A 16147-nucleotide genomic window follows, 5' to 3' on the forward strand; every position below is an offset into this window, starting at 1 on the left:
ACGTATCCCGCAGAAACTACGGAAAAACGGAAGGAAGGAAGGAAGGAAAAGAAGAAAACCAGGTATTGGACCGGGGGTGGTTGACGAGGGGTGGGAGACCGTTGGGGGGATTGGCAGGACAAAAAGTTTGGCAGGGGTAGGGAGGCCAGGACGAAGGAATCACAATGCGGTGCATCCGTTCGAAAACTTAATAAACCGATTTAATTAAAGCAGGAGCATTTCACGGACAGCAGAAGCGAACAATTAGTGCCACGAACAGAGGAAGAGGCGAGAACTGCTTAGCGAGACCTTCCGTAAATACCCGCAATATTGATTCCCAATTCCTTAGCCTGATGCCCATAATCCCCGGCTATTACACACGCAGACGACGCGCGGCAATACGTTCGCCGATCTCGAGCCGAAGTATCAACGAATAATCGCGCTTGAATGTTATGAAGACATTTTGTGGAAAAGGACACCAGCGAGACATGAGGCGATTGGTTTGAGCTCGAGTAGCTAGAGAATACTATTGAAACGGTACTTATTAGGTCGTCTTAGAAGTTCATGCCACTCATACTTCTGCTACTCAAATTAATGTGTGAAACATACTCTTAAGTGTTACAAAAAAAGGTAATCTCTCTAATTTTACAATATTTTCTCACCTTTCTGACATAATCACTATACCGTCACTATAAAATATCTGTAGTCTTTTATTTATTATTGACACACTCTTCAGCACAAACTTATGGGACGATCTAATATATTCAACATTAGAAACCTATAACTACAGCTCTGTTAGGTTACAAATCACGTATTCAAAATAATAAATTTCATAAATATAGTAATTTTTCAATAGTAATTTCCTCTAATCATAGTCCGACCAGTATACTGTTGCATCTGGAATCAATCAACTACCCTGTTTCTACTAGAGATTAACGGCAGAACCTAACAATGTCTCCACATGTCAGCAAGTTGTTCTCCCACGCACCTTACCACCATCTCGATATAACGACCAACGAACACTAGTCGTCCAGAAATTCTCACGGTGATTAGTTTCAGCTGTCTTGAAAGTTCGCGGAGCCCTCGTTTGCGTTCGAGCCCATTGCTATCATCGACCACACCTTTAGAACGGTCCATAAACGTACTTAACAACACGTGTGAGCAGCATCCACTCGAGCCCTCGAAACTCCGACGATGGAACCGGCGTTCACGATTATTCCTACCCAACACGTCGACGTGTAGAGGGGGAGGGGGAGCAAGAGTCTTGGGCGTCGAGAGCAACTGCAATCCTAGGAGCGCGATGCACGCGCGCGTGTTGCACACGTTGTGGCAGTTTCGTTCCAGGAAAATTCCATGCTGGAAATCCGTCGCACATACGTGGCACGTAACGCTGCGGGAAAGTTACACCGGCACGCGGTCTTCCGTGCCCTTCCAACCCCCTCGCATGGCGAAACCCCCCATGCTCGCCCAGCTCAGCGACTTGTCGACCTACGCGACGGAATTTCCAAGAAGTACGTCGGTGCGCAGAACAATGCGAGCCCGGTGCTTACTGACGAGCATTCGATTCTTCAATCGCTCTTTTCTGCGGAATCTGACTGAACGTTTTCGCTACGGGCGTTTTCCAAATCCGGGGAATCTTTGAGAATGTTAGAAAGATTCTCAGGGAACTTATAACGGAAGGATGACTTTTGTAAGTGGAATGACTTCGTATGTGTTACGTGAATCCATTTCGGGTATATAGGTCTTCGAAGCTAGAAGAAACTTATCTAAGTACGTATTTATGATTATATGTTAGAGTTTGGATGACGTCACGTACTTGAATTTTAATTGTAATGGTTGGGCCTCAAGTAATAATTATTATATATTTGTGGGATGTATTATACTTCCGCTTAAATTAAAATATATATTTCTTGTATCTTCATCTAATCTAATTACATACACTTAAAGACAGTCTAAAATCGTAGATCAAAAGTATCATACATATCTGCTTTGGAAAGATCAACGAACATATTGTGTTTACCACTGCCGTTCATTATTTTTGACAGAGGCAGAGAATGCCTATCCTTTTGCAAATAAATTCACCTCAGATAACACTAATATATTTTCTATCTTTTTAACAGTAGTTGGATATACTTGTAACAGATCCGCAACAGAATGTGTAGATATACTTCAACTCCTCAATCGCTTTGAATTCATAAGATTCTGACAGTATTATGATGTACACGAACATACTCTGATACATGTATACATTACATGTTTCTTAGTCGCGTTCACTGCAAGATTTTTCCCGAATATGTACTCACTTCTGTTGCAACTGATCCTCTTACAAAGAGGTTCTTAACCTTTTCTATACCTTGGACTCTTTTCAGAGCTCGGTGAAACTTACATTCTTCTTAAGAAAATGTATTTAAATGCATAAAGTAAAATATACGAATGAAAAAGTGTCTGGAGCTGTTGATGCCACAGTGTTTATATTCAACATTATTTTTGCACAAGGAACCTTCCTCCTTGGTAATGCAAGTACTAAGTCATGCAGTATATCCGCAAGAAAAGATGACAGTATTAGTTTCATCGACCTTTACATTCTATTCCTGATTTAGAACAGAAAATAGCTTGTGTCTGTGAGGAAATTATTCATTCCCACAAATACTCGAACGTAGCTCGCTAATTTCGCTCCACATTCGCGGAAAACAACGGAAGTGTTGACTCCGCTAAGAATACTTCTCGTCTGTGATACTTTTCGACATATTTAGCACGGTAGCTTCTTCCGGTACATAAATAAATAAACGTTCTATTTGCCCACAACTGACGGAATTTCTCACGCAATCGGACAGTTATAGAGTCTTCAGAACCTGAGCCTAGTGTTACCATTCGGTAACAGCAACAGCAACGCCCCAGCGACAATTTACCGCGCCGTCGCGCACGACAAATTAATTCCCGCATTGCTAACCGCCTAATACCTTGTAAACTTCGGCATGATTAACTACCTTAACTGTAGCGGGACAATGGGTAACGTAGATAAGGCTGATTCGCGGCCCACTGTAATGGCTATCGCGACAATCAGATCTTCGTCTTCATCTGGCCCCAAGGAACCGTATTTTTACTCTCCCATCAGATCCAAACGGAAGTATTATCAAATTCAATCTGAAACCAATTATTATTTGTTAATTGAAAATAAAACTGTTTTAGGCAAAGTATATTCGAAGTCCAATGAGCGCTTAATAATTAAAGTAATTATCGAAGCAGGTTTTTTCAAGCATATTTAATTAAACGAAGAATACAATGTTTTCATATGACCCTTAAACATCGAGAAAAAATAATAAAAGTACTTTATCAGTAAAGCAGTTTGTTGCTTAGAACTTAAATGAATACTGTGAAATTTGTTGTAGATATTCACACTACCTTTTCTCGTTTAATTGGCATGAGCCTTTTATTTTCGATACTGGATTTAAATACATTTTGAAATAGGAAGTAGCAATGTTTAGTAAATAACGGTATCGAGTGGAATTGTTTCGATGCAATCAACACGCGTATTTCGAATAATCGTGCTGATGTTTCACAAACAATGTAGTTTGCTTTATCAGGAGGTAGTTAGTACTGATGCAGCTATTTCTGGCGGACGATGATACCGTAAATATTTGTTCCTCGAAAGCATTTCAAACTTTACGGTGTTACATTGCAAGTTTTATACCTTTTAATTTGTCCAGCTTATCTTACAGAGTAAACAGAAATAAGTTGAAGATGCATTTCAACATTTACGTCTAAGCCGAATAGTGTGCGTTTCATTAAATATATTTTTTTTAATGGTACTTTGTAAAATAAATATGTAAACAAATATTTACGTCAAGTGTACTGTAAACAATAAGGAACGAACAAATTGTTAATATTGAAGTATTTGGTTTGACAGAGTTTACTTTTTGAGTAATTGAATAGCGACCGCATTCGATATTTTTACTAACTTACTTCTACATTTTCAATATTTATTTTACATTTATCATTATAAATTTAAAACTATCCAATTGCAAAATATATTCGGACTGAAATGAAATCACGACATTCATTTCAAATTGGCCACATTCCACTTTGATAACTAACTAAAATTAAGAATAAATATCTCAATATATTTAGAACCTGATAAACACCATCAATTATGAACGACCTACGAGTACTTCAAATAAGATAAAGATTTTAACCTCAGTTACGAAAATCGCAGTAATAAAAAGCCAATTTTGTTTCGTGCCATCAATCGAGACCCCTTCGAGTCAAGCCGTGAACTTTTTGATTTATCGTTTTATCTCGGGCTCTATAAATTTTCCCAGAGATTATATTTTTAATCTCGATGCGAACTGCCGGAAGATTGCCGTCGACAACCGGTCCGCGTACGCCCTGCAGAACCCAAAAATACTCTTTTCTAATTTCCACGTTCCATTGTTCCAATTTGTTTTTCATTTTTTTTTTTTTTATTTGCGAATTGAAATTTCCATCGCTTATGCATGAATCCAATACGCGGGCAATCCAAACAGTACCGTGTACACAGAACAAATTGCATCGAGATTGTCAACGCGTGCACAACCTGGATGCTTGAAATACGATACTTGTATTAAGGATTTTCGATGCCTTGACGCGATGGGAACGTGCCATTTTTTAGAAATAACTGCAAACGGTACCCGTGACTTTATTAATAAAACGATGCCTAAGAATTGGAATACCCAGAAATTGTCCTGGAAGTTAATATATACATTGTCAATACAGTTTCGTTTTTGGCTTTGAACTTGTTAATATTCTTCATACTCGATAAAGATTTGAGACCAAATCGATGGAGTGACACAGCAAGTGATACAGTGAACGGTGGCATGAGCGAAGGATAAAGTTGAGTAAGTGGAAAGGAGTAAACACAGCGCGCCAGTGGTAGTGGATCGTCTGTAGTCAGACGTACTTTGCATTCAGTACGATACTTGGCTATTCATAACAATTGATACATGCAATATTTTAAAAATTCTTTGAAATAACTATTGTTCGAATTAAAGAGAGCTTTAAATGTATGGATAAACATTATTAGGTGACATTGGAATTATTGGGTAATGAATAAAAGAAGACTTGAATATATAGAGTCGAAAATGCTGTACATCAAAAATATAAGTAAAACACGCCGCACTATTATATTATAAATTACTAAATTTTAAAGAAATTATGTTGTTTATTCTATATCATTATCTGTTCTGCGTCAATGATAATTGTTTAACTAAATGGAACATGCAGGAGCATTTTTTAATTATTTTCCAAAGTCTCGAGTTTGGATGTTTGTATGTGTCGGAAGACCAAATTTTAAGAGGCTCTAGAAATCTTTATCATACCTTTCCAGTCGCAATTTGGAGGAAAACGTAAAACGTAGACTGTTCCACTAATTCACCTATCTATAAAACATGTTAACAATCTAGTTTAAACATTTTCCACCTTCGAAGGTCCACGCTATCGTACTTTTCCAGCTGGCGAACATTTGAAAGGAGAGAATAAACAGAAAATACCGGCGGATGGGGCAGAGTATCGACAGCAGTGCAAGTTTTCGCGCAGCGCGTAAGAGGGAATTTATTTTTGGGCGTCGAGCAGACATTTCATCGGAGAGTAGTGACAAGGGCCGAAGTTATCGATTCGTAATAAATCCCTCCGTTATACCTACACGGGCAGAGCTTTTATCCGTATAATGCCGCACAATGGCCGACCGAACCAGCCGGTCACAAAATAATGCGGCCCTCTGCAGATTTCGTCGAAAATCCGCAACCTTCCTACTCGTAGAACTAGTTCGTTCTGATTCGGCAAATCGCTTTAATCTCGCTCAAATCGAACCGGTTCTATTCGAAACCTTTCGGGGCCAACGGGTGCATCGCATGCAACATTCGGACCGTGATAGGCCGACTGATTCGGAACATTATACTTCTGGAGTTTGACCGTGCTGAAAAAGTGCATTAGAATCGTACGGGCGTTATGTTCAACCCCCCCCCCGATCAAACGGCTGTGCGAATAAAGTGGCGTTTCTTCGTTTTAGGCACTGCACGTGCAACGATTTTTCAGGAAAATAGCCCAGTTTCGTGTTTCTAACGCTGCTTCCTGAATTCTCCATTTTTCAAATCAATCCAAGTATCAGAAAAATCTCTACTATACAGTAAAAATTATAATTAATATCAAACTTAAAATTAAAAATTTTCAGAATGGCTCTTTTTAAGGTTTTAGAAATTCTAAATTTTAGAAAGCTCTGAGGGCCTCAATAATAAAATATGTAAAAATTCAGGAAATTTGATCTGTTGTCATACTTTCGAATGAAAAGTAAAAGTCGTAACTTTTTGAATTGTGTATAAGAAGATAATTGATCGAACTCGGTATGGGTAATTTAAAAACAGTTGTACGATATCAGCAAACAGTTTTCACAAATAAAAATCGAAAAACGTACTTCAACTGTCGAGAACGTGTTTTCTTCCAGGAACTTGTCTCCAGCAAAGGTAGAGAAATATGTATATTCAGACGCCAAGATGTATTGCTGGAAACTAAGGCGAACACCGATATCATATGCGTTTTATGTTCTCAAAGAGAAATTTGATCGAAGACAAAATTTCCGTCTAACTTCTAGATAAATAATCGAACACGCGAGTTATCTGAAACCCAAATCTCCTCAGGTTACAAAATCAAAGGAGTGGATTCCTAATAAAGGGTGTAATTACTTTCTTGTATATAGTGTATATAAAAAAAATTCCATATGATAAAACATGCATCCTGTGAATTATTGATCAATGGCAACTACATTTCTATAAACAACACAATTTGTTATAACAATTCAACGCTGGAGACATTTCAGTATCGTTCAAGCTTATTTCTAAAATGAATAATAAACTAATCTAAAAAGTCTAATAATCATATTTGCCTCAAAAGGTTTTAATAAATCCTCCGACCAGAAAGCAATTTATTTTTCCTTGACAAAATTTGATTTTCTATAAAAATTCTAACCATTGTATTAAATTCCTAATCAAATAAATTAGAAGACGATTGAACCTTACTTCTAGGAGAGTATCGTTACGAGTGGCTTCGCTTTTTAAGATGCTATACGCTTAACACGAACGTTAATGTACCCTGCTTAACGGCGCCACTCATTACAATCTTAATGAACACTTTCCTTCTCCTTATCTCTCGCACCCCTGCTCATTGTCTGTCTCATTTGCCCCTTCCCCACTCTCACCCTGGCGTACTTACACTCGGTAAGATATCGATGCGTTTCACGTAGTCACAGCACCATTCTCTGTTAACATTTCGTTTCTCAGGCAATAGATAGCCGAGATTTCGCGCTTGCTTCTTACAGGGATATCTTTTAGATACTACATTTTACATTTAAACCCTACTATAACGATTTGTAATTAATTGCTAGACTCAAAGAGTCTATATGGAATTTATTCATTTTATTTTTGAAAATGTAAGAAAAATATAGACATATTTTAATAAATTATTAAAACACTTGACAATTAAAGGTATATTTTGTATAAAAAAGGATATGAATATATATATACATGCTAAAATAATTGAAATTACGATTCTTAAAACGAAAAGATAGATAACATCACATTCAAATAATATTAAACACCATTCTGACATAATCATTGAATATACTACAAGTATCTAGAAATGTTTATTTCGTTTTTTAACGGAACACAGTTTGCGAAATACTGCATTCGGGACGCGTCTGTGTCTGTGAAAGAGACAGGCAGCCTATTGTGACGTAAAAGTTGTGTAGGGTCGAGGGAATTTTTTTGAGAGATGGTGTGACTCCGATATTTAGAAATAAAGGTTTGAAAAATGCATACAGGCGTCAAAGTGAGTTGAGCAATGACTTATGAGTATATATGCAGGTATGAGTGGGAGTCAATAGGAAAAAACCAATGCTGCTTATTGCTGAATATTTTGAAAAAAAATATTTCAAAAAAGTATTCAGTCGAGTTATTGCATTTTATATCAAGCGGGGAGGTATTGAATCTACAGTCTTCGAGTCATCATACATTACGGCTTGACCAGTAAAAATGCATAACTAGGTTAGCGGCCTTGAGTAGCCAATTGAATTTGATCCAACTCAGTGGTCTTGTCGGTAATGGTCAATTAGCAAGGCATCGTGTACTTCCTTTGTTGTTGTTTACACATGTGATACAGAGTGCAATTACGTAGAAAAAACTTTAAAATATCGGTTTTGTGTTCGTTCGGAAATGGAAAAAAATTCTTCAGTTTATAAAATTGTTATACAGATCGATAACTACCGAGGAACGATAACCGATACTAGCCCTCTTCTGGTGTAGTTTGTCTGGGTGGTATCATTTTCAGTAATAGTTCAGAAAAAGCATTTTGTAAAAATTCGAGATATCTGGATGGAAAAATTATACCTTTTAAATGCTACTGCAATTCCAATGTCTATATCAGATGACTATAAAATAAACGAAAACTTTATTGTATACATTATAATTTTATATATATTTTCTCATACAAACAGTTTTTAATAGTTTTTATTTGTTCAACATGAAAAATAACGTATCGAATTAATATTTTGCCTTTAATTTTAGAAATGTCAGAACGAAAGCGGCTTATTTTTTATTTATTTTTCAAAATTTAATCCACATTTCATTTTCAACATTCTATTCGATAATACAATTTTGATTTCTCCAATGGGACATATTTCATTTTATGCAAATTTTTATTTTTATTTATAAAGAAACGAATAGGCGGATGATTATTTTCTATTTTACTTCTTTTTGCATCTTTTGTGTGCAACGTATAAGAACAGAAATGTCAAGCCCGAAATGTCATAGATACATGCGAAGCTGAATTTTCTGACTTGTTCACATAATAGATATTGGATATAATTGACGGCGTCAAGGAAACGTCACTTACGCCGAACTTTCGATGTGATCAAGAAAGAACCGCTGGTAAATCTCGAGGGTATCGAGCGCCTTCGGGCAACTTGTGCGATTCCATGTCACGGATCCAGACATTCGCGGAAATCTTGGCCTCGTGCTGCGCACTCAGCCGCGAATTGCTATAATAAATTCATAGGCAATTCTTATGCGGCGCAGAAAGGAACCGCACGGTGGTAATTTTTTCATTCCTCGTATTAAAATTTCAATGTCGTTCGAGGCACGGCGAGAAAACGATGAATAAGATTTGATTCAGGCCTTGAAAATGAATTAATCCGGTCCGTGGAGCCTACGTGAAGTCATTTACGAAGGAAAATTGAATCTATCCTCTTTATCGAATGGTTTGAAGTAATTTAAAATAATGGACTTACTGTCTTGAGGAGGAAAATGCACTTGTAGAAATTTTGAAACCCAGACAGTTAAAAATGCATTTTTATATTTATTACTACATCAGGATAAGATGTCAGAGAAATAACAAAACATATTCAACTTACACAATTCATTTTATCCTTTTCAGACCCGAATTATTCTTTTTTCTTGTACTAATGTAATTTAACACTTAGGTTTAACTTAGACTTAAATTAGTATTGAAAAAATCATAATAGTGTAGTTTTCGAGGAAAATTGATTTTTCTTCGTGTGCGCAAATAAGGACATTCACTCTAAGCGATATTGCCGGTAATTTAAAAATTTTGTCTTCTCAATTGTGGACGCCAGGTCAGAAAGGGTTAAGTAGCGAGTTGTAATAATTTCTTAGCAGGACCTTTCTTTTTAAGTAAACAAACACTGCTCCTAACTTCAAAATTCAAAACTTTGTTAGTAAACATAATAACAGTTATCACATAATAACGTTTTTCTCCAACGCGATTTTCCGAAATAAGCCTTTTAAATCCAAATAATTTCATAATGAATTAATTACGATTTGACTCGTCATTTCTAACGTTTTAACAGCTGTCCAACACTGTTCTCCGATTTTGGCAAATGATGTTTCCGTCGTTTCAAGGGGGGGGGGGGGTTCCCCTGCACAAAGAGATAGAGAATGAAATGGAACCGAAGAACAGGTAGAAGCATTTTGTATGTAGCGGATGAGAGCCGACGAGTGCGAGCGGTTACTGGAAGACTGGAGGTTTTCAAGTGGACGGTGTACCTTTCCTCTGGGAATGGTGATACAATCTGAGCTTTGCTGACAGTTTTCTCGCCTGAACCCTCAACGAAGAATTTCCTGTGTCTTGCACCTTCTGTGCTTCTAGCTTTACCTTGTACGCGACGCTTTCACTGCTCTCTTACCTCCTCTTAGTTAGCGATAGCTTCAAAATAATTCGATATATTCTGCTAATCATATTTAAAGCTAAATATTTGTCTACATTGTGAAATGTCTGAGTGATTGAATTCTATGCAAGGACGGAAAACATGTTAACATCTAAAGACTTTTACAATTTTCAGAACTTATAGAAGTTCCAGATTTATAAATCTTTCAAATCTGTTAGGACTTGGAACGAACGGCAAAACGTATTTATAATAATTCTCGTTAATTAACTTCTACGATACGTGTAGTTTTTAAACAAATATTTCGGATTAGAAAATGAAATAATAAACTATTTCGAATACAGAAATTGAATTATATATACATTCACAACAGGCAAGCAATTTTTGTATCCTGAAACATAAATAAATGATTGAAACGTTTCTAATAAAACGGTTGAAATTTCATCACGTAGCTATTATTTATATTTAAAATGCGGATCACAAAATTGCTATCTTTATCGATACGAAGTTTGTTCCTTTCCGAAAGATTGAACGTATTTGAAACGAAGTTTGTTAGGCCAGACATACGGAGGAGCCCGCCAGCGATAACTGAACGGAATGATTTCTTCATTTAGGTTACCGTTTAGTTTTTCAGTGGCTACAAAAACCGAATAATGTTCGAAGCGATTGGAACCTTTGTACTATTCAGTTGGTTGAGAACGTATGTACAAGAGAGAGAATTGAATGCCCGTCACTACTCCTGGCAATGCTTTGCCATCGAATTTCTCTCCGTCCTCTTCTTCCCCATCTTCGGTCTCCTTCGTCCGCTTTCCCTGCTCCTTTTTCTGCTACAACGATTCCACGGCGGTACCTCTTGCCGCACGGGAATCCTCCCTGACACACAGAATGGATGACTCGAGAATTTTCTTGGACTCTCCCTCTCTCGTTTTGTAGTTCGTTTCTTTTGCATCACTTTTTTTTCCACCCGAAACTTTCAAACCGGTGAAACCCTTTCAAAATTAACGCGTTACTTCGCGTTGGCTGCTGCTCATTAATGAGAATTAATTAATTACGACGTCTCGCGAATCGGACGATGCTTCGTTGCTTGCAAATATCACAATTCTTCCTACGAATGTTCAAACGATAAGTTTTAAAAGTAAATTTAAATCTTAATTAGAAATTGCATGAGGAAATATGAGCAGACGGACACATTTAAATTAAAACACATCCTACTTTAACGAGAAAGTTTTAAATAAAGACATAAATACGTACTCGCACTATTTGTATATTCGCAGATATGAAAATATGAATTGGAATAATAAATAACGTTGACCATACAGATATAACAAAGTATTTATTAGTTCTGTTGTTATGAATGTAATGTAATTTTCCCTCAGCAAGCTCTACTTCTATAAATGTGTTGAGTATCTACATCTCTCTTTTAGACTTCAATAATGTATTTATCCTTAATATTCTTTTCCATTCTAGTAATCCTATAAACTCCTCTCGTATGCTGTATTTAAAATGACGTTATGGATAGTACAAAGGTACGAGCTGGTTTGTGTATATGAATTTGTATACGCATACGAAAGCTCGTGAGTTTTGACAGGGATGTGCGTCATATGGGTGGCACTCTTGAAACTTCACGGACAGTCCTTTTCGCCCAGCGACCTTCGATGGCAGCTTGGAGAGGTGTTTTTAGTTAACGCTGGCAGCTAATAAATATTTATAAATCAGCGAGGAAAATGTATTCGTGCGAGTGATAGGTACGCGAGGGCATTTATACGGGAAAGAATGAGTCTCGGAGCGATGTCACTGGGAATGAAATTCATTCATTTCCGATATCGACACCGTACGCTACCCATGGATATCGTGAATAATAACGGGTGATCTCGAAATAAGTGGAATTTCAAGAAGGTTACTTTTTTTCTGACCACATTCACAATCTATAGAATTTTCAAGGCTTTCAGGACTCTTAGTTTACTTACTTGCTTGTAGTCACTAACGACTTTTAATACTACACACAACCAAAGACTTTTTAAACATAACAAATCTTCACTCACAGCTGCTTCAGCCTGTACACCTATCATTGTACCTAAAACAGTTGATTTTATCATCTCCGAAATTTGCCAGGATAATACAAGCGACATCGATAAAGTAAAATAAAAACTTTCTCACATCTCTGAAAATAGCAGAGGTAATTAGAGCGACCAAAGTTATTGGTTCCAGCCACGTATAAAACGTAGTGGCATTTTCGGTCGAACGTCGAGTACGTAAATGAACGTGGTTGGGCCAACGAACGTGTTATCTCGAACGGGAATAATGATATTTGTGTCAAATTTATCGCACGATCATCACAGCTTTATCGAGCCTTTCCATGCGTCCCTCTTGTGTCGCGCGCGCTCGCGCGTCTAAAAGCAATATGACAGTGTAAGATTACGGGAGGAGAGGGTAGGGGGGCCTCCAGCTTGAAGCATTGCCAATTTCGAACGATACAAATGGCAGCTGCGCCGATACGGGAAATGTTCAGACACACCATCCCGGATTTTGTAAATGTCTCACGGCATCCCGTTGAATAAAGAGGATACGTCGACCGTCGCGTGGTTTTACGACGTGAAGTCTACGTACGTTGAATAAATATGTATGCCGTCGTAATGCAATATAAGATGAAAGGGAGAGAAAGAAGCGGCCTCTGCTCGTTTCCCCTGTTTCTTAAAAAGACGCGACTCCCGGGTTTACGATGCTCTGAAGTCGGATAATGCCGTTTGCGGGTAATCAGACTGCGAGCGACGACGGTGCGTTGGCTGGCTTACTTTTGGAAGTAGCGTCGGAGGTCTGTTAGAATCAGCCGAATCTACCACGGAATGCGAAAGTAAGTAGACCAAGAACGAGGATACTGAGATTCTCGAGGTGCCTTACCGCATATTTTCTTTATTATGTATCCCCTTCGTCTTTAAACGACAGTGAAAGACATTTTTTCTGGACGCGAGACTGACACTGAAACTCAGTTTGATTGTGAGAGCTCTGTTTCGGTTATTGAATTGACGGAGGAAAGTAGTAGTAATATTCTTGACACATATATATATTTTTTCCACATTAAAGTGGTTATCTATGTTTGCTGGAAGAAATTATCATATGTTGCGACTAACAGAATTAATTTTAAAGACAAAAATTGGAGAATTATATTTAATAAATGTAATTTGTAAAATCGTCTACGCTGTGTTTGCCTTGATTGTAAATAACAACACGTAACATATAACATATGTATAACATATGATATTATTGAAGAAGTAATACACGTATTTATCTTGACATGAATTCATGTTTAATGTAATAAAACTGTTTCTGGACTCTTGTAGTGAGCCGTGTACTCAAGGTGTTAATAAAAATAAGAAATTTGTTATAGTTTATTCTTCGAGTGCTACAGAATCGAAAAGTCCTTTGCCGTTTTGCGATGTGAAGCTTAGTTACCGAGATATAAGCAATTGAAGTTCACCACTGGGACTCGACGCGGCCCATTCCTTCCCGAGGTTGTTTACCTCTCAGTTGCGCTCGCGCGCTCACGCACGTGCTGCATGCGTGCGCGAGCCTCCGCACGTGACTAATCGTGCGCGCGAGCTTCTACACGTGACTAAGCGCTCGCGCGCACTCGCTGTCACCCGACCGCGGTCATGCGTTCTTACTTGCTGAAACTGATGATATATCCGTAACGAAGAGTTGAATTGAAGAACGGCAAAGGACTTTTCCATTCGTATTTGCGCTAGTTATTCATCCCCAAGAAGTAATATACATACTTACGAACAACTACTAATATTTTCATAAGAAACTCTTGAATCTTAAAATGGTAAAAAACTTTTTAATTGATTTTGTAACGAAGCATTGATCTTAAGAGAAGGTTTCACGGTTTTTGTTAACAATCTACATCCCTGAACGATTCTTTTCATCTAGCATCCAAGTAAAGACACTCTAAAAATACAAATTTCAAGTTTAGAAGTATCTATAGTTGCATCTTTCATTTATATGAATACCTTAAACTTTTCAGCTTACCTTATCGGTACAATATTGTTCCTAATTGTTTTATTACACATTCAGGTACTCACCTATCCCGCAGTATTATATAAAAGTCTTCGACTACTTTCGCGACACTTATTCTCAAACTGTGAGCTCTAGAATCATGCACCCTGGAGGACATAAAATGTTTTATTACACGTCATCCGGCAGAACTGTTAAAGAAATTTGATGGTTCAAACTGAGTTTTACTGGATTCTAAAACCACGTATGGTATGATACAAGTTTCGACGTGTGGTGTCGTGAAACTTCTTAGATCGTCTTAGAAGTCCGAAAATGATCGTGATCGACTTCAGCATCACGTATATTTTACAACGTCTATGACTTCTATTTATCTTGTCATGAAAGTATCACCACAATATTTTGGCTTAATTTTGTATTCGAAAACGGAAGCTGAACTGAATTGTAGGTTAATTCTAAATATTTTTATTTTTAAAACTTCGTCGTACATTATTTGTTTACATCTCAGTGCCTGTCATCTTATTTCATAGATTTAATTCCTGAAATCCTGAAAATAATCCCAAACTAAACGGTCGAGGCGTTAATAGAATAGACGCCTGATCAATACTGGGAACTTTGTCTCGTCTATTATATCCGCCAGCTTTACTACCAATTATGAAGATAATTATTTTCCATCCCCGAAACTCACCACCGATAACAAATCAAAAGTTGTGTCGACCGCAATTTGTAAATTTCGCCGAGGCATAATTCGTGGTGCAATAAATCCAGGAACATCAACGATGATTAAACAATACATGGCTGCGCGTGTAAGCGGGAGCTTAGATAAGCTTTAGGTTAAGCTTATGCGCCAGTGTTCGTGCACTAGAGATTTGTGTTACTCTGTCGTAGTAGTCGTACATTTTCCTTCATAGTTAGTGATTTGCATTACGTTATACGTTGCACGTATAAGCGCAGCTAAGTTTGCGTACACGTAAATGAAAAATGAATTTCGTTTACCTCAGTATGACGAATTATCACTGCGTACTTTAATAGATAAACAAGAAGTAGTATAATGTTTTGATAGTTTTGGAATTTTACTGTAGAATTTTAACATCTCAAACAGTATAAAAGATTTTTCAGATAAGTTTTAAAAACTTTAAGCCTCAGAAATGTAATTTCTCTTAAAAACTTCCTTTCTTTTAATTTCAAGAAATATCGAATATCTTTGCTAACTTTTCTCAGTAAAGAAATTGTTCATATTTATCTAACAATTCAAGCATATAGTACATTGGTTCTCTACAATAAAAATATATTTAATTCTACGTTTAATGGACAACAGGGACCGACATTGTAATTTATTAAGATTAAACCAAGTGATAATTCAAATTGTTATACAATATATTTTGTTCGTATAAATTGCATATCCCGTCGTACTAGGCATGAAAAATACACGTGAAAAAACGTTCAATCCTTTAATCAACGCGTAACTGACACAATGCCACAGCGTATTGAAGTGAGCGTATAAAATCACTCCTTAAAACTGACGATTCTAACCAACGCTTCGTTCCTTTTTTCTCGCTTGACGTAGAACAAAAGCCCGTAACATGCTCAGAATTAGAATTCCGAGGTCCATTTTCGCGGAGTAATTCAGGCCTTTATTCTGGTTTGCTCAACACAAATCACCGGTTCACGGTTTCCTGGCTCCTTGCAGTCACATTCATTAGAACATAACGTTTCGTATCGCGTACATATAATTTTGAACGCTCTGCTGTGTCGTAAATACTGTATTGTTATGGCGGTAGCGAATTTTTAACGCGAACCGAGGAAAGTTTGAGCTCTGACAAATACAGCCGCGACAATTACTCTTTCCACCGACCGCGGGATGTTTTTTCCTGATTTCGAATTTGCGTACCGTGGGGTTGCCGTGTTATTACTCCAGTGTTAGGTTCACGCTTTCTTAGAAATAATCACGAGAAA

At 37.3% G+C, this 16147-nt stretch overlaps 1 protein-coding gene across 1 annotated transcript in view; it reads right to left on the minus strand.

Moving 5' to 3' along the window:
• Positions 1-3082: 3082 nt before the first annotated feature.
• Positions 3083-16147, minus strand: part of LOC128886163 (neurotrimin) — a 318713-nt gene continuing 305648 nt past the window's right edge. Inside the window, exon 11 of the mRNA XM_054140808.1 lies at positions 3083-3123. Within this exon, the coding sequence (XP_053996783.1) occupies positions 3119-3123 (5 nt within the window). The 3' untranslated portion in view covers positions 3083-3118. The remainder of the gene's footprint in view (positions 3124-16147) is intronic.

The sequence above is a fragment of the Hylaeus anthracinus genome, unplaced genomic scaffold, assembly GCF_026225885.1.
Source record: "Hylaeus anthracinus isolate JK02 unplaced genomic scaffold, UHH_iyHylAnth1.0_haploid 11982, whole genome shotgun sequence".
Lineage (NCBI taxonomy): Eukaryota > Metazoa > Arthropoda > Insecta > Hymenoptera > Colletidae > Hylaeus > Hylaeus anthracinus.